The sequence below is a fragment of the Sander lucioperca genome, chromosome 5 (assembly GCF_008315115.2).
Source record: "Sander lucioperca isolate FBNREF2018 chromosome 5, SLUC_FBN_1.2, whole genome shotgun sequence".
Classification (NCBI taxonomy): Eukaryota; Metazoa; Chordata; class Actinopteri; order Perciformes; family Percidae; genus Sander; species Sander lucioperca.
In genome coordinates, this window is record NC_050177.1 from 35,155,059 (window position 1) to 35,178,942 (window position 23,884).

The 23,884-nt window shown below is 39.9% G+C and overlaps 1 protein-coding gene across 2 annotated transcripts in view; it reads right to left on the reverse strand.

Annotated features, from left to right (window-relative positions):
- Positions 1-15,691, reverse strand: part of sorl1 (sortilin-related receptor, L(DLR class) A repeats containing) — an 85,863-nt gene extending 70,172 nt beyond the window's left edge. For both annotated transcript variants that reach the window (XM_031283589.2, XM_031283588.2), the window contains exon 1: positions 15,326-15,691. In XM_031283589.2, coding sequence (XP_031139449.1) covers positions 15,326-15,646 — 321 coding nt within the window. In that variant the 5' untranslated portion in view covers positions 15,647-15,691. The remainder of the gene's footprint in view (positions 1-15,325) is intronic.
- Between the last annotated feature and the right edge of the window lie 8,193 nt (positions 15,692-23,884).

Consider the following 23,884-nt stretch of genomic DNA (forward strand, 5'->3'; position numbering starts at 1 on the left):
TCCAGAGGTGGCTCTATAAGTGGCAGAGAGGTGTTCCTCATCTGCTCCGTCCATCAATCTCTACGACAGCTTTGTGGTCACCTGGGGGAGTTGGGGGGATAGAGGGAGGAGTTGGCGTCAAGCGCATCGCAGACAGCCAACAAGGCTGCTGTACTGCCACGGTTTCTGTCCGTCGCGCTCACACTCACATTCATTATACATTCCATCCCACCAAAAGCTATCTGGTGCAAACCCTTCATACCTGACAGAGCAGAGTGCAGAGGGGAACGATTGTTCTCTTTTCATGATAGGTCACTCCTCAGTCAGACCTTGAGAGTCGATAGACTGGAACAGGGAGTTTATCGCCATCTTAACAGTCCCAACTACCTCTGGTAGGAGGGAGGATTTATATCTGCACTGGCACATCCTGCTCAAATACTAAATACAATACAAAAAACTACTTAGCAAAAACACAAATTTACTTCAATTCGTACATCGATCAAATCTTGTTTGATAGAAATAGGACTTAAATGTTTTATTTGTTTTAAAAGTGTGGAGGCCTGTATACTTATATTTTTCATTCAGTAAATTGAAGTTAATGGTGTTACAAATTATGGATGTCTGAGTCAGTCACACACACAGTCCTGTAAAAGACAGCAGGATCACATTCAACTCTATTTTCATAATAACCACAGTTTGAATTAAGCCCTATTCGTACGGGACTAGTATTACCTGGGAACCTCTAGTAATTTGTAATAATTAGGGAGGTCGTCGTGATCTTAATCCCGTGCCAACATGCCATGTCAGTAATTTGTAAAGGAAAAATTACACAACAAATAGCCTACCATAATTCCCTAAACACAGAATTTGTATATTTTTATTGTATTAAATATTAGTCACCTGCTAATCAGCATCTCTGATTTGGGGTCATATTGGCTGCGTTGTCAATTATAAATTAAAGTTTTGACAGAGCCTTGACATTATATCTGTAGGATAATGTCACTAAATTTGACTAAAATACAGACTTCACTTAGTTTCCCGTATCAATGCGCTGCCATAAACACAGACGTAGGGTGGGGTCATTTCTAAATCACATGAGGTCCCCTGGTAATACTAGTCCCATTGAAAAGGACTTATGGCTATGATATTATTGCCAAAACTGTATTCCAATGATGGACAGTTTAGAAAAAGGGATCAAATAGATGCAGCAGAACCAGCTATATTGTTTTTATTCCACACTAGGGCTGTAACAGTTTGTGTATTCCTGCCCAAATGTTATGGTGTATTTTATTTTATTATCCGCTGTACCGAACTCCCATCGAACCCTGACTCCGGGGTATGAACAGAACTGTGACTTCTGTACTGTTACACCCCCATTTCACATATTTCTCATCCTTCTCAAAACCTGGAGCCATCATAAACCACAGTTTCGGCAGTGAGTTTCGGTTGTGTTACGTTAGTAGCGGCTGATGTAGCCTTGAACTGCTAGTCTCAAGCAAAGATGATAAGCGAGAGTCACACAATCTGTCTAACTCCACACCCCCAAATTGTAACATTTTATATCTGCTTCGTTTTTTCCTGTCAGCACAGGTGAAATGGGAATAACTGGCTCCTGTGTTAAGGCCCACTGAGTCCCTAAAAATAAGTAAAACTGCCAGAAAGGGAATTTGGAAAAAGGCCATAAAGACTTTTAGAGACCATTAAGCAGTCCTCTTAAAACCAAGTTAAACAGTACTTCTTCTATACAGGCCCATCCTTGATACACAAGTTCTGTCTCCATATAACCCCATACACAAAGAAATGAAATTGTATTTTAACATTTTATTATTATGTCCAACTGGAATGAGCACTAAGATGTCGTACCACTGACACAGGTCTCATAATGGTACTGTTTTGGAGCTGCAGTTAATACTCTGGCAGAGTAGGTTAAATAAAAGTGATTGGTGCAACACAGACACTAAGCTACAATAACTTCCTTGTTTTTGGAATTTTCACCTCTTTGTTCCTTCGGTACTGATGATTTTCTATTGGTCAACAGCACAAATTAAATCAAGTTTGAAAAATTTCAACTCAATGTGACAATTCACACAGATTTACCCTACCCCTGCAAGTATATCCACTGATTGCACCAATTGCATCAAAATGAATTGATTTTGTTGCAGAATTTAAGGTATTGTAAATGCTGGTGTGACCAGGCCTTAAGAGTCAGTTAAGTACCAGCCCCACCCCCACAGGTGACCCCAACACCTGGACAAAACACTGGTTAAGGTATCATCATTTGGCCTGTAATGACCATGGAGTATCCTTAAAGTTACCAATGCCTTTTGTGCTCTTTATCTCATTTTACACCTTACAGAGTCCAATCAGTGTTCATTTCGTCAACAAAAACAACCTATTTCTCATGACAAGACTAAATCTTTTGGAAGCAAATAATATGATGAAATATATTATGTATTATTTTTTTGTCAACAAATAAAAACAAAACTATAATGTGAAAGACAGACAAATTGAAAAATGAACGCATTACTGTTTTTTATGCATACAGTGGTGCTCATAAGTTTATGAACCCATGCTAAAGTTGACTAAAAAGAGCAATAAAAAAAATTAGGAAAAATCCAACCTTTAAGGACACCAATTTTCTTTGTGAATTAATAATGTATTGTAAATAAATAAATGTTCTTCCTTAAAATATAGGGGGCATAAGTAAGTACACCTCTATGTTAAATTCCCATAGAGGCAGGCAGATTTTTATTTTTAAAGGCCAGTTATTTCATGGATCCAGGATACTATGCATCCTGATAAAGTTTCCTTGGCCTTTGGAATTAAAACAGCCCCACATCATAACATATCCTTCACCATACCTAGAGATTGGCATGGGGTACTTTCCATAAAATCATCTCTCTATCATCTCTTTATCAGGATGCATAGTATCCAGGATACTAAGCAGCCTAATCAAGTTCCCTTGGTCTTTGGAATTAAAATAGCCCCACATCATCACATACCCTTCACCATACCTAGAGATTGGCATGGTTTTATTTCAGTTAGCCTAATAGCTGGTTTGATTTGCATTGAGAGATGATTTTATGGAAAGTACCCCATGCCAATCTCTAGGTATGGTGAAGGGTATGTGATGATGTAGGGCTATTTTAATTCCAAAGGCCAAGGGAACTTTATCAGGATGCATAGTATCCTGGATCCATGAAATAACTGGCCTTTAAAAATAAAAATCTGCCTGCCTCTATGGGAATTTAACATAGGGATGTACTTACTTATGCCCCCTGTATTTTAAGGAAGAACATTTATTTATTTACGATACATTATTCATTCACAAAGAAAATCGGTGTCCTTAAAGGTTAGATTACATACAATACATTGACATAAACGTATGAGCAACACCACTGTAGTCTTATTCAGCAACCTGCATGCATCTGCGGAATCACACACTGTAACCTCTAGCTCTAATTAGTATGACAATCCTCCTCCGCGAGAAATAAGAGAGAGAGAGAAATAACCAAAAGTTGTTTTAGCTGTGCTACTCTTAATAAGATGCATCTTGTATTCAATAACATAATGTGTCTATAATGTTATTTGATGTTACGGTTCTTGGAAGAAACAGACTTGTGGACTAAATGTATCTACACTGATAATTAGAAAAGAAGCAGCAACAAAGCAGCTGGGACAAACTACGAAAACACACGAAAACAAACATCCTCCTGATCTACGAGGACACCTGTAACCATGGCAACTGTACACGACAGACAGAATGCTATAATCTCAAAATGCTTCGAATACATTAAAATGCATGACCAATTTAGACGAATTTCACTGACAAAAACTACTACTACTATATTAGTTTTTGTTTAAAACTAACAAAAATGAAATAACAAGCAAGGCTTTTCCTTTCACTAACAAGCCATTACATGCAACTGAGAAACTGGCTGCATTCCTTATTTGTGCTTGGATCCAAATAAAAAGCCTCTGGTCTTGGTAAGCCGCAGGGGATTCAACTGGCTGTCTGACAACCGTTAAGGAGCATCTTTAGCGGTTATGCAAAGCCTCATCAATGTATACTGAACATTTGGAATGGAACTAATGTCATTTAGACATGTTCAATTGCAGTGTTTAGTATTCAGTATATTATTTACAATGGCCATAAATAAAACATGATCAGCCTCTCGCAGCATTAGTGATAGAGACAAATCTCATCAGAGGATTAGCAATGTAAGTGAAACTTGAACACCACAAACACGGTTAAATGAACTCTAGACCAGCGATTCCCAAAGTGTGGCGTGTGCACCCCTTAGGGTGCACGAAAGGAAAAATGTAATGGTGTAATAACTACACCAATACTTTTTAGTGGGATTTTTCATGAATTAAAACTTTGCTTTATACATTTTAAATTAAAAACTTACATTTTAATAAATGAATAAATGTACCCAAAATGCACTTCAGTTCCTGCCAGTCAGTCGTTACGTAACGTACGTGTAGCGTAACATTACTAGCTTTAATGTTACCTATGTAGGCCTACTAGCTGAAATTGTTTATTTACGCAAATATGCACAACTGGCTAAAATCAGGGAAACTGTCAGGTGGGACATCTAAAGTTATAAGTCATGAAAGGGGAGAAAGAGAGAGGCTGAGGAATCGGAGGCGAGAGAAACGGATAGATGAGTTGGGCCTGAAGGACCAGGACCGGGAGAAGAAACTGAGCGGGAGACAGAGAAAGATGAGATGAAGGAGACCGAAAAGGAGGATCGGAGAGCACAGCCAAATCAAGAGGACATATGCTCATCATGCAGGCAAGTAGGGAAAAGAGGCAACGAGAGTGGGCACAAGACTGGAAGAAAACGAAGGAAATATGATGAAACTTATTTGGGTCTGGGCTTCACTTGGACTGGCGATGCAGACTGCCCAAAGTCACAGTGTGTGGTGCAATGAGGTTCTGGCTAACAGCTGTATGAAGCCCTCTTATCTATGTCGCCACCTGAACACAAAGCATGCCAATGTCAAAAGCCCCTTACTTTAATTTGGCCATAAAAAGAAAAGATCAAAAAAAGATTGGTGTGGTGTGTTGCCTAAAAAGTTTGGGAACCGCTGCTCTAGACAATGCTGCTAGCCCAATCTATTACAATACGTTAGAAAGTTCCTCCCTGGGTCAGTGTAGGTTCATGTATTATTTCCATCATCTCACTGGAAGAGCACCTCAGTTTCAAGTCTTTGCATCTCCAACTCTTATTCAACCTTAAAATCTTAGGGCTCTATTTTAACGATCTAAGCGCACGGTGTGAAGCGCCTGTCGCAGGTGCGTTTAGGGTGTGTACGAATCCACTTTTGCTAGTTTAGCGGCGGAAAAAGGGTCCGTGCGCCAGGTGTATGGTTCAAAAGGGCTGTATTTAGTGTCTTAATTAATCATAGTGTATTTTGGGCGTAACATGCAATAAACCAGTGTTTATTTATCTTTGTCATCTCCCATTCCCTTTAAAAGCCAGGCGTGTTTGTACCTTGGCGCATTGCTATTATGATGGCGGATTTGCTAAGCAGGAAGGAGAAATTTTCAGGAGAAGAAATTGATCTGCTCGTGCGTGAAGTGAAAGCGCGCGAGCAGATCATTTCATAATACTATTTCACGTTGTAATGTTTGTATTTTTAATCTTTTGCATGTTTGTGTGCTGCTGCGCATTCCTGTGTGTGTGTAACAAGCATAGTGTGTGTGTGACAAGCATAGTGTGTGTGTGACAAGCATAGTGTGTATGACAAGCATAGTGTGTGTGACAAGCATAGTGTGTGTGACAAGCATAGTGTGTGTGACAAGTATAGTGTGTGTGACAAGCATAGTGTGTGTAACAAGCATAGTGTGTGTGACAAGCATAGTGTGTGCACGCTGTGCACAAGCCTAGGCGTGTTTTACTGCGCTGTTAAAATAACAATGAAATGCGGCGTTATTGACTTTAGACCAGGTTGTTGTTGTTCAATGGCATGATCACTTTCCGCTGCCTCAAGGTAGCAATATGCCAAGAATGCACCTGAACACACCTCCCTGTAAGACCAGCATGCCCATGGGCGCAAAGATGGGCGCAGGTGCATTTGCTATTTAAACGACATGGGCGCTGGACGGGAAATTGACAACTGCTTCGGTCTTAAACTAGCAAAGACACTTGCGTCAGGCTTTGTGCTGCGCTGGTTACAAGATAGGGTCCTTAGTCTTCTTCAACCAGCAAAGTAAGATTGCTCAGTCTGTTGTGAGGCAGCTTCTCTTGTCCTTTCAGAATTGTCTGGAAACAAGAATCTTAAGATGGCAGAAAAGGGCAGATTTCTGCATCAGCATTAGGGAAATGACACTTTTGATTCGAATTGAGAGAATCTTTTTGCAGCACAGGCTTTAAAACCGATACAGAAACCACTTTATTGCTATCTGCTGCATTCCTCTCCTTCCTTCCCACCCTTCTGCCACTTTGATATCCTATTGGTAGCGTGGAGGAGTTAGGCTCTCTGTCTGGTACTACCAAGGAGCGGAACGGAGCAACAATATGCCTGGGCATTTAGCCTACACTCTCCCCCTCCACCACCCTCCCCTCTCCTCAGCTCTGAGCTCTCGATTATTCAACTGTGTTTGGGGCATCGTGACCAAGAGAGCATCAGTGGCAGAGCCAGTCTCAAACTATGACATCATCTCTGCAGGACTGGCAGGCAAGGAAGGCTCGCTGCGCGCTCACCAGGCACTGAGCACTCTCCAGTTTGAATGTGTAAGTTAGCCTGTGCTGTTAGCAACCTGCGTATTTCTGGCTACAGGCAGAAAAAACACAACTAAGCCAACTGTCCTCACAATGTGACAGCGGGCATCCCCATATGGGTTCTTTTCAGGTTAGCTTTCACCTATGGAAAGCAAGGTGTTGACGAATTGAGACAACAAAATAGGAAACAGATACGAAGATGCAGGAAAATTGGCCAATGCGTTTGTGTAGGTAAAACTGAATGTTAACAAAGCTCCAATGCAAGACCTTTTATTGCGTGGAATGGAGGAGGCACTCAATAAAAATGATTAATATTATATTCTAGTTCTTCTGAATGTGAAGTGGGCTAAGGTTGTTTCACACCAAGAAAGCTCAGCTTGAAACGTCTTGACAGCAGCTGCACAAACTCAACCAGTCAAAAACGAATGAAGATGTTTTCATACTGGAGCTAAGTGCTGCGTTACAGCGCGCGCGCGCGCACACACACACACACACACACACACACACACTCACACACTCACACACTCACACACTCACACACTCACACACTCACACACTCACACACTCACACACTCTGTCGGCTTTTGTGCCTCCAGCCCGAGCTCAGGGATTTCAGAGTGAGAGTCAGTGATGAATTTTAAGAAGGCTTTGATAATCAGAATCAGCACACAAGCATTAAGGGTAAAGATGGGCTGCGTGCGTTATGAAGGTGTGTGAGTATGTCAGAACGAGTGTGTGTGGTTGTTTGATGATGTAAGTTTACACTGCTTCAGCCCTGGGTCATTTAAAGACACTCGGTTGGATTTTACATCAGCTCAAATCATAGACATAAAATTATAAATATTATGCAGTCAATAGCTCAAATGTAGCATGCATTTATTCAAATGCACACATATACATCACTCTAACACATAAGCTGCTTTCCGACCAAGTAGTTACAGGAACGTAGTTATAGGAAAAGTCCACTTCTAAACAGATCTACTAACTACTCTCCCCCAAAACCATTTTTTCCCAATTGCATTCGCACTGGCCAAGTGGCCATAGGGACTGGTAGGAGGGGTAAGGGAGTGACGCAAGCACGGTAACGGTCTTTATAGCGTTAAAATCAGAAAACTAATACACCAAAAAAAGTATGAACTAAATACTAAATCTAATGTATATAGCATATTTGTCATAATTTAAACAAGTCTCCCGAAGAGAAATGGGTATCTCTCTCTCCCCCGCCTCTGCCTGCTGTGCTGCGGAGGTGTGTGTGTGTGTGTGTGTGTGTGTGTGTGTGTGTGTGTGTGTGCGTGTGTGCGTGTGTGTGTGTGTGTGTGTGTGTGACGGCCGGCGAGCCGCAGGACACGCTTATGGAGTTTAACTCCGAAAAGACAGTTAACCACAGGTTTCCGTTAATCTTATGATGGACATGTGTTGTGATATTTAAACAAACGAACCGTCAATGGCGAAATAAAAGCCTCTTATTTACGAGACCGGTCTGAGAGACCTCCAGCTTACAGCGGGGTCTCTGAGCCAGTCAAGGCCGAGTGACAAGTTAGCGGCCGGGGCAGGCGCCTGCTGGCTGTCGCCTCACTTCATGGAGCTTCTCAACTCCGAAAACTTTGAAGCAAATTGTCAATTCATCATCAATTTGCGCAAGACTGCCTATATTCCAAATCTAAACAGTTCATTTCTTGCCTAAAACGTTGTCAGAAGTGAAATTAGTGATGAATAAGATGGCAAAAATTGTTAAAATTGTCCAGTTGTTGGTCTGTCTGTACCGGAAACCCGACCCTCGTTGACCTAGGTTCCTATGCTGAAAAGAGAAAAGAGAAAAGACCCTGCCCTGAAGTAGGAGCTGAAAGAGTTACAGGAACTGCGGCCAGAGGGACTTAAAAATCCCCTAATTGGTTCAGTCAGAACATGAGAAAAAAAGGGTTCTAGGAATTTTATGTTCTAGGAACTGCAGAAATCCCTGCGGAGCACGCAGCCGTTCCGCAGCGGAGCCGGTCCGCAGACGTTCCGCATCCAGTGGAAATCCACAGTAAGTGTTGTCTTTTCCTGGTTTTACAGGCTGCGTTACAGTAACTGTTGACTTACCAGACTGTTCTAGCTGTTCTATTATTTGCCTCTACCCACTTAGTCATTATATTGACATTATTGATGATTATCAAAAATCCCGTTGTGTAAATATTTTGTGAAAGCACCAATAGCCAATCCTATAATATCACTGCAATATCGATATAGAAGTATTAGGTCAAACATATCGTGATATTGGATTTTCTCTATATCGCCCAGCCCTATAAGGCATAATGTGTAGAATATGTAGATCACATGTGGATCCTAAATAAACTTAGCACAAAAAATAAGGAAATTTGTGTTTGGTAGATTATTTCTCTGTGGTAACAATACTTTTTGGCAATACATCTTATACTGCTGGAAAGCCTGTTTAGTTCCCTTTCAAATGGTGCCCCATTTGTAAGGAACATGCATTTGTGGGATGAGCAGCAGCGCTGAGTATGTGGGTTGCGCCGATGAAAAATTTGCCAAATCTTCTCTGCCAATGCCAAACAGCTTATTCTGCCATTGACTCGTTTGGTGGATTGGATGATTGAAGTTTGAAGAAACAAGACATATTGGCAATTTAACATTTTATTAATTTCACAAACAGGAGCCTCAGTAGCGTGTGGAAGAACCATACACAGTCACAACAGCCTGGCACCTCCTCCTCATGCTGGTCACACACTGCTGTGGGATGGCATCCCATTCTTCAACCAGCATTTGTCGCAAGTCAGCCAATGTGGTTGTAAACCCCACCCTGTGGGGGCGAACGTTGTCATCTTGGAGGATAGAGTTCGGTCCCAGACTGTGGAAATATGGGATTGCCACTGGTTGCAGAATCTCATCTCTATATCTCTCTGCATTGATATTGCCTCCAATGATGACAAGCCTCGTTTTTCCAGTGAGAAAGATGCCACCCCACACCATCACACTGCCTCCACCAAAAGGTGTTACTCTATCGGTGCAGCAATCAGCCTAGCGTTCTCTGCGTCTTCTCCACACTTTGACCCTACGATCCAACTGCCGTAGGCAGAATCATCCAATCCACCAAACACCAAACGAGTTAATGGCAGAAAAAGCTGTTTGGCATTGGCAGAGAAGATTTGGCTAATTTTTCATGGGCGCAACCCACATACTCAGCGCTGCTGCTCATCCCACAAATGGATGTTCCTTACAAATGGGGCACCATTTAAAAGGGAACTAAACAGGCTTTCCAACGGTATAAGATTTATTGCCAAAAAGCATTGTTACCACAGAGAAATAATCTACCAAACACAAATTTCCTTACTTTTTGTGCTAAGTTTAGTCATAAGGTCGCCAATTGCTTCTTACAGAGAAGCAATGTATATTAAAAAGCTGACTTTTTTTCCTTGTGCAGACTTTTCCTTGGTTAGTGACCTCTTGTGATCTCAAGTGCTCAGCAGCTGCCAAAACAGCTGGACAAAGTTGAGAGAATAGACTCGGAAACGAGCATCCCATGATCGAGATTGCACAAATCTAAGGCTTGGTGTCCACAGTTTTTCTCTAAGCGCCAGCATCTTTTTTCAATTGTTTCCAATGAGAAGAGAGCGCAACACTGACTGTTGCTGGTGAGTGTTCTGCTTTTATTAGCATACGCGTTGTAAGCCTGTTGTCGGCTTTGTAGTCGGCTATGTAGTTAACCCCTTGCTAACGTAGCGTTAAGTTAGCTACCTAGCTAACGTAAATGCCGTCATAGAAACAAAACCCACGGGCAGCACTTCAAAGCGCTCCCCAGCTCCCTGCCAGCGCTTTTCTGCCAGGCCCTAATTCTGCTATGTTCTGAGTCCATGCCGGTGTACTCTCAAATGTTGACTTTAAAAGTATTGCTAAAACTATGTTTTCAGCTCTCTCAATTTTTTTTTCTCATTAATATGCTTCTATACATTCCACACTTCCGTTACTAGCAACTTACGCTGCAGTTTGATATGAACTGAATTCCTTGGTAAAGTGACCTGACCCAGTTCTTTCCACTTTTCACAAGCAAAGATCTATCAGACTCCAAGTATTTGAAACTGCATGTAGGCCACAGGTTGAATCACTCCATGTAATCTCTAATACAACTTTATATTAAATTAGATTAGAGCTAAATAGACATCATTTTAATGTAAGCTTTTGGGATTACTAGTGAAATTGTATTGTTTGGAATGAAATGTTCCTGGAGATAGTGATAAAAACAGAAATATCTCTTAACATACAACATACAGTACAAATTTGTGCATACTCACTGTGTGGTTTATTTGCACTCCACAGTACTGCAAGCACATTATGATTAAGAGGAAGTAATTGCAACATCGGGAGACCAGAAATAGAAGTGACTGTCTCTGAACAACAACAGCTGGTAAAAGAACAGCAGATTTGAGGACTTAAAGCAGTTTGACTTGTCATTTGGATGCTGCTCTCCTGTAGCGAGCTCAGCAAGCTGAAACCTCAAAACCAGTCATATTTTCTAAACAGCTGACTGTAGGGTTGTGCCGGCTGACCGACATCATGATGGAGAGCCAACATCATGATGCCACGCCCCCCACCCTGTCTTTGCAGGCAGGCGCGGAGCTGGAAACTTTATACATTGTTTGTCTGCTATTTCATCACTAAATTCACTTCTGAGACTTTTTTATGCGAGAAATCAACTATGTAGCGCTCGAATATGGGCCGTTTTACGAAAATGTGGTCCAACTGTGTCGGATTTCAGAAGCTCCACAGTCTGACGTGACAGCCGGCCGGTGCCTGCCGGGGTCGCTGGCATGCCGGTCGGCCTGTCCACCTTCACAGACCCGCTGTGAGCTGGCTGGCGCTCTATCAGGAGACTTGCGGACAAGAGGCGTTTAGGCGTTTTTCGAAGTTATAATGCTGCACAAGAGATTGCGGGCGTAATGTAACAAGCTCGCTGACCGGGCTGTCACTCACACACATCGGCCACAGAGCAGGCAAAGGTGAGCGAGAGCAGCAACCTTAGGAAATGTACAGCGGCCGACACAAAGACACACGCCTATTAACTCGATAATAAAGTCATAAAGTAGGCTATCTTTCAACTCAGGACAGCGCCAGTTCTCACAAATACAGATAGGATTGGAGATGAGAAGTTTAACTGACACGTAACCGCGATCAGCGCTCACACGCTCCACTTAGCAACAACTGCAATGTTTAATTTTAAATGAATGTAGCCTACTGCCAGTCTGGCACACGTGCTGCAGCTCCGGAGCACCCACGGTATCGGCGCCTATAATACCACTTTCATTTGTTATTTTTTTTAATATTCTAATAATATTCTAATATTTAATGCTGAAATGCAGCCTGTTATTAATATGTACTACACTACTCAGGCTTATGCATTGCCAATGACATCATGTTAGAAAGCACAGCTGAAACAATTTGTCATAAACTAGCTAAGTAACAATAGTGTTAGCCACAATGCTAACTGCATTAATAACTAAGCCAAACGGTGCTGTCACTACTATTTTAGTGAAATATTAGCAACCTGTTTCTTGCAGATTGTCACGTTACTGACAATCTGCAAAACAGATTCTGTTTTTGTGATCATTGGGAGCCGAAATCATAATCACGATTACATTTTGATTAATTTCACAGCCCTAGAATGAAATGTCACTCAATACTCTGACTGTAGAGTCTGTAGAGCTGCATGTTGCATGTTAAAGAAAAAGTACATTAATGTAACTGCTTTGGGCTCAGCTCTTAATGTAAACACTAATACTTTTAAGAATGCAGAAGGTTACAGGGAACCTTGTACAATTGTAGAATCTATTTCATATCCAAGCTAAATTGGTATTGTAACTGAAGTATCCCTAACCTAATTGATATTGAATTGAAAATAAAATCGAATCGGGAATAAAATTGATTCGGGAACTTGTGAATCGAATCGATTCGGAAAATCATTGATGATAACCAGCCCTACGTAAGAGCACACATTGAGTATTTTCACGGGGTCGCGCATTTGTGCCATCACTAACCTCATGCCAGGTCAGTTACCCACAGATTAGGTCAATGGAGGCATGATTAAGTATGCAAACTGCAACCCACTCAGACCAAGCCATTATCTCTAATTATGATGCCTGCTCACAGTGCTCAAGCTTAACAAGCCCAGTCATACTGCTACAAGCCAACAGGGACAACAAGCTAAGCATTTAATAACAACCTCGGTCGGTCGCATCTTGCATGAGCAACGAAACCTGATCCTGATCTGACTCTCTGGAGGCTGTTTGCCCTGCTCGCTGTGTTTTGGACTGCGTGTCACCAGACAAGGAAGCAACGTTCAGCGTGAGACAGCAGGCTGCTGATGGAGATAAACACTTCCCTCTGCTCACTTCTCTTCCTCCTTATGAAGCTCATTCTGGGTTTGTCAACCACAGACAGCCACACGTGTAAAGACAAGCACCCACACTGTTTTTTTTTTTCTTGTCTGTATTTTCTGACAAATCCTTTTATGATATTGTCCTTTTTTTTGCGCAAATCGTTGTGTTTTCATCTTTCTTGTCTGGCCCTAGAGCCATTAATGCTTCAAATTAGGGATATGATTTAGGATTACTTTCATTATTGATACATCTGCACACTATGTTCTTGGTAAGTCGATTTATCATGTGTTAGAAGATGCTGTAAAATGTGAATCACAAGTTTCCACAGAGCATGGGTTCATATTCATACAGTATAGCTTGTTTTACCCAGCATCAAAGATACTCAGTCTTCTTTTATATTACACTAAGACAACCTAATATTAACATTTGCAAGCAGTGAATTTTTGGCATTTCTGTTAAATGCCATCAACTTATAATCAACAATCAACTAATAATTTCAGCCCTCCTTCAATCCATTGTAGAAAAGCTCTAACCTTTGAGGCATAGATCCATTTCCCCTTTACAATTCCAGCCAATTTGTGTTTATGCTGTAACCAACTAATAGGCTCCCAGACTAGTTTCACAATGACGCTGCGGCTGCCCTAACTCTCACTTTCTTTCTCCACTTGGAGCAGGACATATTTTCCCAGGCAATCATGTTTCATTGAGACTGCTGCAGTTTGTTCTGAGATGCTTCATTACACTTCTTCAAGCATGGTGTTGTCTCTAAATGTTCAATCGCTTCATAATGCCGGTAGGCTAGGAGAGTGCAACAGTCCAGTGCAAGATGTCAGACTACTGAACGAACTGTCTTTGTAATGAATGACAATGCTATACCAGACTGCACCACAGCCAATAATCATATACCAACGCTGTAAACCAACGCTGCACTCTGACTGCTCCTCAGCTAACTGTACTGTCTCATATTGAACAAGGATAGAGGGAATGAGGTTTACCTGTGACACCAAGCATGGATTTCCATTCTCCATCCAATTTAAATTCAACCAAGGGCAGTTTTGTAAGAGTTTAATATGTTCAAATACGGCCAATTTAGGATAGAGTCTGGACAAACACTAGCAGCAGCTGCTGTACTGGTACAAATCGGGAGAAAAACAGTTTGCTTCCAAATTTAGATCTAGCACCAAAAGGTTATGTTCTGTCTTGTGGAGAGACCTCAACCTCAAAAGAAAATTCAATTTACCATGGCCTTGCAATATTGAAATGTTTGACCCTAACTGTAGGCTATATTTTTCTGAAAATGTTATATTTGGCTAAATTCAACCTTCATCTAAGTTCCCACAGATCCAAATGATTTGATTTGACAGCTATTGATGCCACTCTTAAAATAAATGTTTGTTTCGTGTAGGCTACTACAGAAAATGTCTTGAATCATTTTCTACCAGGTGTAATTTACAGTAGCCTATCTGACGATGAGCAGAGACAGCTGAATTGCCTTATTTTGAATGAAGTTTGTCTGAACAGCTTACCAGAGATACTCTGAATCGGAGTCCTTCTCTGAGAAACTGGTTTCTTAACACAAACTTTCAATGTAATGTCAGCACAACATCCTGTTGAGACAGCGGGTAAAACATAACAGCTTGAACCATTTGTTTCTCACCTAGCATTAGCAGCACTCTTCTGTCCGCGTTATCTTCTATTGAGAACAACCATTACAAAATTATTTTCTTTGGTTTTCTTTTTTATCGGCGAACATACACGCCCGGTAGCACAAAACAAATTATTTTTCAGACTCTTAAGGGTTTTCTGGTAACTTCGGCATACATTTAAGCTACGTAGTACCTAGATAGTTCTTACCTTTTCCTGTAATTTCTGTATCTACTTTAGAAGCCGCGGACAGATTGCCCTTAGCAAACTAAAAGGGGAAACAGATTTGTGCAGCTGACATTCATTCCAATACATGTTTAGTGAACTGTAACGTCGAAAACACCATCGAGTGTGTGCACTAGCTAAGTATGTTGCTTTCAGGTAAACAGGGCACTTCGCGTCCCATTCTCTCCATACAACAGTCATCAGGGCTACTTCAGCATAAGGTGCAATACATGATGTGACTTAGAAAACAACACTGGGGCTTGCGTAATTTCTTTAAGACATCAATGCCAGCTAAGGGCAGTCTGAGGTGATGCATAGTATGTAGATTTAAGAGAGTAACGTTAGTACCGCCGAGATGCACAACATTTACGTTACCTGTCCGTACACCTTTGGCATAGCCGATTCACCAGGGCTCCGACGGCTTCGATGTTGCGGAAAGGCGCCGGAGTCCGACCCGCCTTCAGCGGCACTACGACCGGCCAGAAGCAGCGTTGGAGCCGCGGCGCCTCCTCCATCTCTGTCTGGTAAATCCTCATTTGCTTCTATTGTGAAAAATCCTCTGTTTTGCGGCAGTATGTAGTGCTGCTCCGTGTGCAGACGAAGGGTCGACGAATTAATTCCGGCAACCCAGAGGACTAATAAATATAACGACCACCGAAGAGAGCACTGCATCTTGCCTGCTTGTGATATCGCCATGTTTGTGTATGTTTGGCTTGTGGATTAGGTAAGACTGAAGAGCTCCTTCTACTGGCAGTGATGCCCCTTATGCTGCATTCACAAACCGTAGGAATGTAGGGAACAACTAGACTTCTCAGTTCAAACATCCTAACGTTGTAATAGGCTACTACACACAAAAGGCAGCAGTCTCCGATGCTCGACACTGTCTTTTTTTATTGAGAGACAAAAGAACAAAAGAAACGCACACTGGCGACCGCAAAAATAAAACTGAAATAAATAAAAAAAAAACGCAGTATGAAAAGGAATAGCCTATCATCATACGAGTTACAAATGAATTAGGCTACATTAAGTAAAAAAAAAAAAAAAAGGAAATTAGCCACCTCTCGGGATAATTAATAAAAATAAATTTATAAAAAATAAATGCAATTCACGTCGGCTATCTTAGACAAAGTCATCAATCAGGCATCAATTTGCAACATTGCCAACAATGGCTTACAGTATAGCCTGCCAAAAAATGTTTAAGGGATAGTTGCTTGGTATAATAAGTTTGTCAAAATCTCTGTCCGTTGACAAATTCATATCTGTAATAGTGTCCATGTCAAGTCACAAGTCTTAAAAATTGCAAGTCAGTTGCAAGTCTTTCAGGTCTTTGTATGCTGGCCCATTTTCCTTTTAAAGTTTAGCTAATATTGTTTTTTACATAGCCGATACCAAGTCATTTCATTGACTAATAATTAAATATTCAAGATGTGTGGCTATGTAAGAATTGCCTGATTCTTTTACATATATACTTTACTTTATAATACATTCAATTTCTGTTTTCAAGTCAAGTAAGTAAGGGCTTCTAGCATTCAAGTCAAGGAATAGTTTGATATTTTGGGAAATACACTTATTTGCGTTTTTGGATGCCAGGCCAGCTGTGTCCCTGCTTCATGTCTTTATGCTAAGCTTAGATATATGGCTGCTAGTTATAGCTATATTATTCACCTCATCTTTGAGGTAAACACTGGACTTAATTGTTGGGTTTAGCAATATATCCTAAAAGTTCCTAGATTACCAACTGGGAGTAGTCAAGAGTAGGCTAAGGACTAACACACTTAATATCTTTAAGTCCTGTATTTTTAATTACAAAAAGTCATACCATATCTTCAAAAAAAATACTACATGGAGGTATTTTGTCTTGCTCTGGCATGCACACGGGATTCTTGATCTGTGGTTGACATGGCAGTGTGATTTGTTGTAAAACATTAACTCAAATGCGTAACTCACTCTTTTAATTGGTATTAAATATTTAAAATCTTACTTTGTATAAGGAGCAACAATAATCTGCCAACAACGCTGATTGTGGCATCTTCATGGCTTGAAATGAATTCAAAAGCACTGGTCACTTCATGCTTAATGCTCATTTAGCAAGATCCTTATATGAATATAGAGCACAGCATTGCAGTGTACTGTATCTACTCACATGCTCCGTAATAACTCTAAGTCTTAGGATCCTGATTGTGACAATCAAGTTTTCATCAGTTTTATATGCTATATGTACAGTCAAACTCTGCAAATTGTCATTGTAGCTCTGCAACAATATCACCCAGACACAACATCCTCCAATAATTTCATTCTTTCCTGTAAAACTTTTGAATTAGTTGGAAATTGATTGGACTCCCACTTCTACAGGAAAACATAGTTGGTCTGAGTTACACCTCGGGAAGAATGTGAGCCCTGCAGGGGGTGTTCATTATGGTTTAAAAAGTAACTTTTTTAGAGGTTTGCTCCTAAATTTGGTTTAGTTCTTAAAGCAGTCTAGAAACTGCAGTATCCTTATAACACTCAAGACGGGTATGGATTATCTATTTGTTTTTTTGCAGTAAATTCAAGAAGTCTTTAAGTTAGTATATCAACATCATTATTGAAGTCATTACATTACACAAAATCTGACCGCTGTGATGGACAGTATATTCAGTCTGTATGGAGGTGACCTTCCTGTTTTCAGTGTTCAAAACATTCACAACCAGTCAGGCTCAAAATGGAAAACAATGTTCAGGGAAATGTGTGCACATACAGTACAGTATATATATGTTATATATACTAACATAAGAAAGAAATGTGAAACTATAGCTGCTAAACTTCAAGTGATCTTGCATGCAGAAAATACATCAGCACACATGCTGCTGTCCTGGCTCCTAAATGGTGGAATGAGTTCCCTATTGACATCAGGATGGCCGAAAGCCTACACATATTCCGCCGAAGGCTAAAAATACATCTCTATCGACTACACCTCGAATAAACATAAAAAAAAATAAATATATATATATATATTTCTTGAAGCTGCACTTTCATATGGCTCTTTGTAGCTTTGCTTACTTAAAGCTAATGTACTTGCACATACTACTTGTCTGGAGTTTCAACCTTCAGGGTTGAAAGCACTTCATTGTAAGTCACTTTGGATAAAAGCGTCAGCTAAATGACATGTAATGTAATGTAATGTAATGTAACATGCAGTATATTTAAAAAATGCTACAAGTTCCAGCAACACATAAAAACAAACTGGTTACATTATGAAGTGTCACTTCCATTTCACAAACAATTAACATGTCCAGTCAAACAACATTGTAGGCCCATGCTATCCAGGTAGCAGGTCATACTGTATTATTTCCAGTGTAAAAACAGCATTGCACCTCTTTCAAAATTAGCACTTCTAGTATTTATACATTAATCAAATTCTGGTAAAGTTTGTGGTACAATCTGGTTAATTTACTTTCTTCGGTTTATGTTGCTACTTTATGTTTTTTTTTTTTACACTACAATAATCCACTTTGCTGCCATTGGGCAGCAGCATTGATCTGCCAGTAAACCCACCACTTTAGCAGCTTCATCTGATATCCACTTTATTCATATTCACAGGGTACTGCTAATCTTCTTTTGTATAATCCCATTGATTTAATCCACTCAGGCTACATGAAGAGATTTGAAGACACAGCAAGTCTATGACAGCCAGTCTCTGTTATTCTTATTAAAAGAGACATTTCCATGTGCAACAAAAAACATCTTAATCCACATGGGAATGGATCTGTCACTTTTAAAGCTGTATGCAGACGAGACGTTTTTATTGAATAATGCTTTAACAGTTTGTGGTAGAATTTCTAATACCTAGGTGAGATCTGAAATAAGGATTCATTCAACCAAGTCTTTTAAGTATTTATTCTTTGCGCAAAGAAGGTTCAGTTCATCATGAGAGTCTGAGAGAATGAACAAAGAGTCTTGGAGAATCAATTGCTTATTAACCCTCTAACAAGCTGACAGAAAGAGGGAGGGGGTAAAATGAACAGCCCTTCTGACTATCAGTCCATCTGACCTCTGACCTCCAAATCTGGGACCGAAATGGGAGGCAGAGAAAAGCCAGTCTCTGCACTTTAGATGAACACAAGAACATAAAGTTAGGCTATAAAGTGAGGTCCATACATCAAATAGGGGTAAAAAGTTCACACAGCTTAAAAAAAAAAAATAAATAAAAAAAAAAAAGTCAATAGTAAGATATGTTAAAAGACAAATGTGTGATTTTCCATTACAACCTTAATTGGAAAGAGAAAAAGCATGGCCCAGTTAGTTTCCTCTCGAGAGGTCTACTAAAAGCTGCATATAATATCATCAATGAAAACATTTCTAATAGTAAATAAATGAAATGGCACGGTTTCTCTCTTATTGCCTGCACATCTACCAGGGGCTAATTTAATGAATTTATTTATGTGGCTCAGGACCATATTCACGGTATAGAACACAAACAGAACATACAGTGGCACAAGGCATGACTAATGTACGGTCACCATGCCATGCAGAAAAATCTGAACAAGTTACTAATTTCTGTGCCACCCCAAAGTGAGCCTCAGCCTGGCCTATTGGAATTGTCTGGCTCTGCCATTGGTGACCCTGATCAATAAACATCAATGATCAATTCTTCTACAGTTATAACCCCCCCCCCCCCCTTCTTGAATTTTCTGAAGAACTGTGGAAACTTAATTCACTAGGATCCTTGAATGCAACATTTTCCAGACGCGCAAGTGCCTGCACGTTATTGAAGTTGGACCTAACGTTCAAATCGATAACTGACTGTACACATACTCTTGATATAGCTAGCTAATATCTAAAAGTTAACTGTTACTCTGTTAAATGATTTTATGAAATATTCAACTCTTCGACTGAGACCTTGTATGTCTTGTAAGTAACGTTAACGTTAACTGTCGTTGCTCTAAAAATCCTGGCTATATGCCATCAACAGCCAACGTTAGCTAACGTTAACTAACGTTGGATATTAGCAGGTAAGTTAGGTTAGCAGCTAACGTTAGCTTACCTGCTATTAACATTTAATTGTAATTCTAAGTTGATTATAATAACTGACTTAGCTAGCTAGCTAAGTGAATGGGGTCAAAATGGTATGATAACACTATATATATATATATATATATATATATATATATATATATATATATATATATATATATATATATATAGTTAGCTATGAAAGACCTGTAGCATAGCTAGCTAAAGTTAGCTGTATTGATGTGTTAACGTTAGCTAATAGCTAGTTTTTATCATGAAACTGCCCCTGTTGATTACTTAACTAGCTAGCTACATTAAGACAATTATTGTTTTCTGAAATGTTATGTTTAAATATGCAAATTAGGCATTATCTTATTAAATATGCTCTCATTTGCATAACATTAGCTATATTTTCAGAATAAAGCCACGTTCAAAATTCCTTTTTTTATTTTGTTGACATTAAAGTTAATAGTTTTTACCTTGAGAATTTTGGAAATCCCTTTTTATCACTTCATAAAGTGATGAAAAGTTACATAAACCAGGCTATGAAGGATATATGAACAAACCCTTTTGTAAAAACCCTCAGAATATAGATAGGAATGAAACTGGAATGTTTGGTGTATGTAAATGCTACTGAAGTGGAGATTTGTGGCTCAGAGTTAGAGAACAAAACCTTTTAAGACAGCCTGTGTTGTAAAACTCCATAAATTTTGCAAGACACTAGATGTAGGTAAATAGGGTAAACATTTCAACTAATAGTAATAATATCACCATGACACTCCCCCAGTTGATTACTTACATTAAGACAATTATTTTTTGTATTGAATGTTTTCTAAAATCTTTGTGTAAATATGCAAATCAGGTGTTATCTAATGCTAACTTTTGGTGAATTTAGGAGAAATCTACTACAGACACAAATAGACAAGGTGTAGTAAAATGTACACCTGAGTCGGGCTTAAAGGAACATGCCAACTCATTGGGACGTTAGCTTATTCACCGTATCCCCCAGAGTTAGATATGTCCATACATACCCTTCTCATCTCCGTGCGTGTTGTAACTTTGTCTGACGCCCCCACCGCTAGCCTCGCTTAGCCCAGATTCTGGAGGTAACCGGCTCCAACTAGCCTATTGCTCCCAATAGGTGACAAAATAACGCCAACATGTTCCTATTTACATGTTGTGATTTGTATAGTCACAGCATGTACAAATAACAAGGTCACATGAAGCACTGCTACTCTCTGGTCCTCACCACGGGGCTTCTCAGATGCTGCAAGCAAATCAATCCGCCAAAGTAGCAGAAGTAGCAGTGCTTCGCCTTTCTGAGAATATAGTTCCCAGTATGTATACGGTTAGAAGTGAGACTGTGAAGAATAAGATGAGCAATACAAGAAACCGTAATTCAAAGACCTACACAGGATTTATATAGGCAGATGTTAGCACACACTATAAGTTACTGTAGCACTGATGGTATTTAGAGACAAACAGACCTTTGTGATTAATAAACTACAGGTAATTCTAATGTCTATTTCAATTTCACATTTGCAGTAACATTGCCTGACAATGAAAGAAGCAACACCAACGGTAGGAAAGCTGATTCCCCCAACATTAAACAAGAGGGCAGTGAACAACAACAAAGCCCCTAAACAGACAACACCCCAAGAGGTAAGAAATGAGGAAATGTGTATTCAATCATTTACAAGAAAAAAATCTATTTAAGTTTTAAATAAAGCTCATCTTGGGTCAATGACAGCTCAGTATTCTAATAAGAAAAGATAAAAGATACTGAGAAGGTAAGAGGGTCAAATAGCTGCCTTCTCAGTATCATTTAATGGCCTGCTGAATGTTTGCCATAGTCCCTCAGAATAAGGAAATAACAATAATTAAAGTAATGTGTGTGCTGGAAATGGTACAGAATGTGTACTGCTTTTGTATTAATGAGATTTTCACTTGTTTTGAAACAGATAGATTTTTCAATGCGTAAATAATGTTTAAATGCAACCAGTCTTTCCCCCATTGCAATAGACGGAACATACACCTGCAAATCAAGACAAATCTCCACCGAAAAAGAAAAAACCTCCCTCTAAACCATCCACTTTGGAGTCAGCAGATTTATTTGTGGCTACAACTGCAGGTATGCGCAATGTCACACTAACGTCGCGGTCACATTACATTTCAGCCTACAAATAAATAAAGTACTGTAGACCATTTCACAGTAAACATAAGCATTCTAAATGTGTCCCAGCCAGCATAGTTCCTGTTTCAGTGCAACGGAACTAGAAACGGTATAAGTTTCCTTGTTGCAGTCTATGTGAATGACATCATCTGACACAGGAAGTTAACAAGGACCCAGGCTGTTGCCTAGCAATGGAATTCCACTGAAAAGGTCTATAAGGCTGTGTTCACGCATCATTTCTTCTCATACATGTTACTGTTTTTGAACGTCAAAACAAATGAAAGCAGCAACAGACTGTGCTGTCACACTGTTAGCAACATGAGCTCACAGCAAGTCAGAATGAAGTGCCCCATCAACTACGTGGCCTGCGAGTGGTGTGAATTAAAAACAGGATATGAGAAAAGTGTCTTGTAAACACATTCCGTGAAGGGAATAATGTGATTCAAAGCTGTTGCTAAAATATCTGTTTGCTGCTCGTCACTGTGCTGATTGAAATAGTCTGGTTCCAGACCAATGAATGCTTCCACATCAAATTTTCAGTCACATAAATAGAATATTGGGAAAAATAATACTTATTCAGCTTGATTGTCAAGATATTTTTTGCCACTGAGTGAAATTTGTAGCATTTCTCTCTGCTTTGCTCTGTTACAGGTGCAAGTAGAGAGGTCAGCATGCTGTTTTCAAAATTTGCTGAAGTATTAAGGTAGGTCGTATTCCAAAAACTAGATTAGATTTCACAAAGTAGTCTCATAAATTACTCTTGATTATCTATTTTGCTTAAAACCTTAAACGAATTAGGTAAAACAAAATGAAAGAGTTACGACCTTTCCCTCTGAAAATGATGCTAATAAAACATTGAAGAACTGTGGGAAAACACGCACCTATACTAGTGAGTTGCTGGCTCACAGGTAGACATCAAATACAGAAGGCGAAAGCCACACACAACTCCAATGCAGTCATTTTAACTTTAAATTCAGTAGATCTTCGGGCTCCCGGATGGCTCGATTGGTAGAGTGCGCGCCCTTGTGTAGGGGTTTACTCCTCGACGCAGTGGGCCCGGGTTCGGATCCGACCTGCGGCCCTTTGCTGCATGTCATTCCCCCTCTCTCTCCCCTTTCATGTCTTCAGCTGTCCTGTCAATAAAAGCCTAAAAATGCCCAAAAATAATCTTTAAATTCAGTAGATCAGTTTTTCTCCTAAAAAAGTAAAAGGTGTGGTGACTACTGGACATCTTTTTGATGGATATACATTAAACTTAGTACAGATAGTCCCAGAGGAAGAATCCTAATGACGTGTTAGGATGTTGATCCCTTGACTTCTTAATTTAGTGCCACAAACTATTTTAATCGATTAAACACCGACACACACTTGCTTCTCTTGCTTCTTCTGCAGTGAGAGAGCTGCAGCAGATACGTCCCAGATGAAGGAACTGGAGGGCATTTTGACAGAAGCTCAAAACCTTGAGTCCTACCTAAAAGAGAAGAAAAAGCACCTGAGGCAAACATTGGCTCTGATTTCGGATAAACTGCAGGGTTAAGTCTGTTGTATGGACTGTTACTTATGTAAGATGCAGACCTGTTCATTTTACTGAAGAATGCTTTTCTTTCAGTGAACGGCTTTGTTTATGTATTTGCACATGTGCCTTCTGCAGTTCATATGTTAGTCATTAACTAATACTCTGGCATTACTTTGACTGTAAAAGAAACTAATATATGTTAACTGTTTATTGGGTTATGAGTTTTAGTAAAAACTCATTTTGAATAGGATGT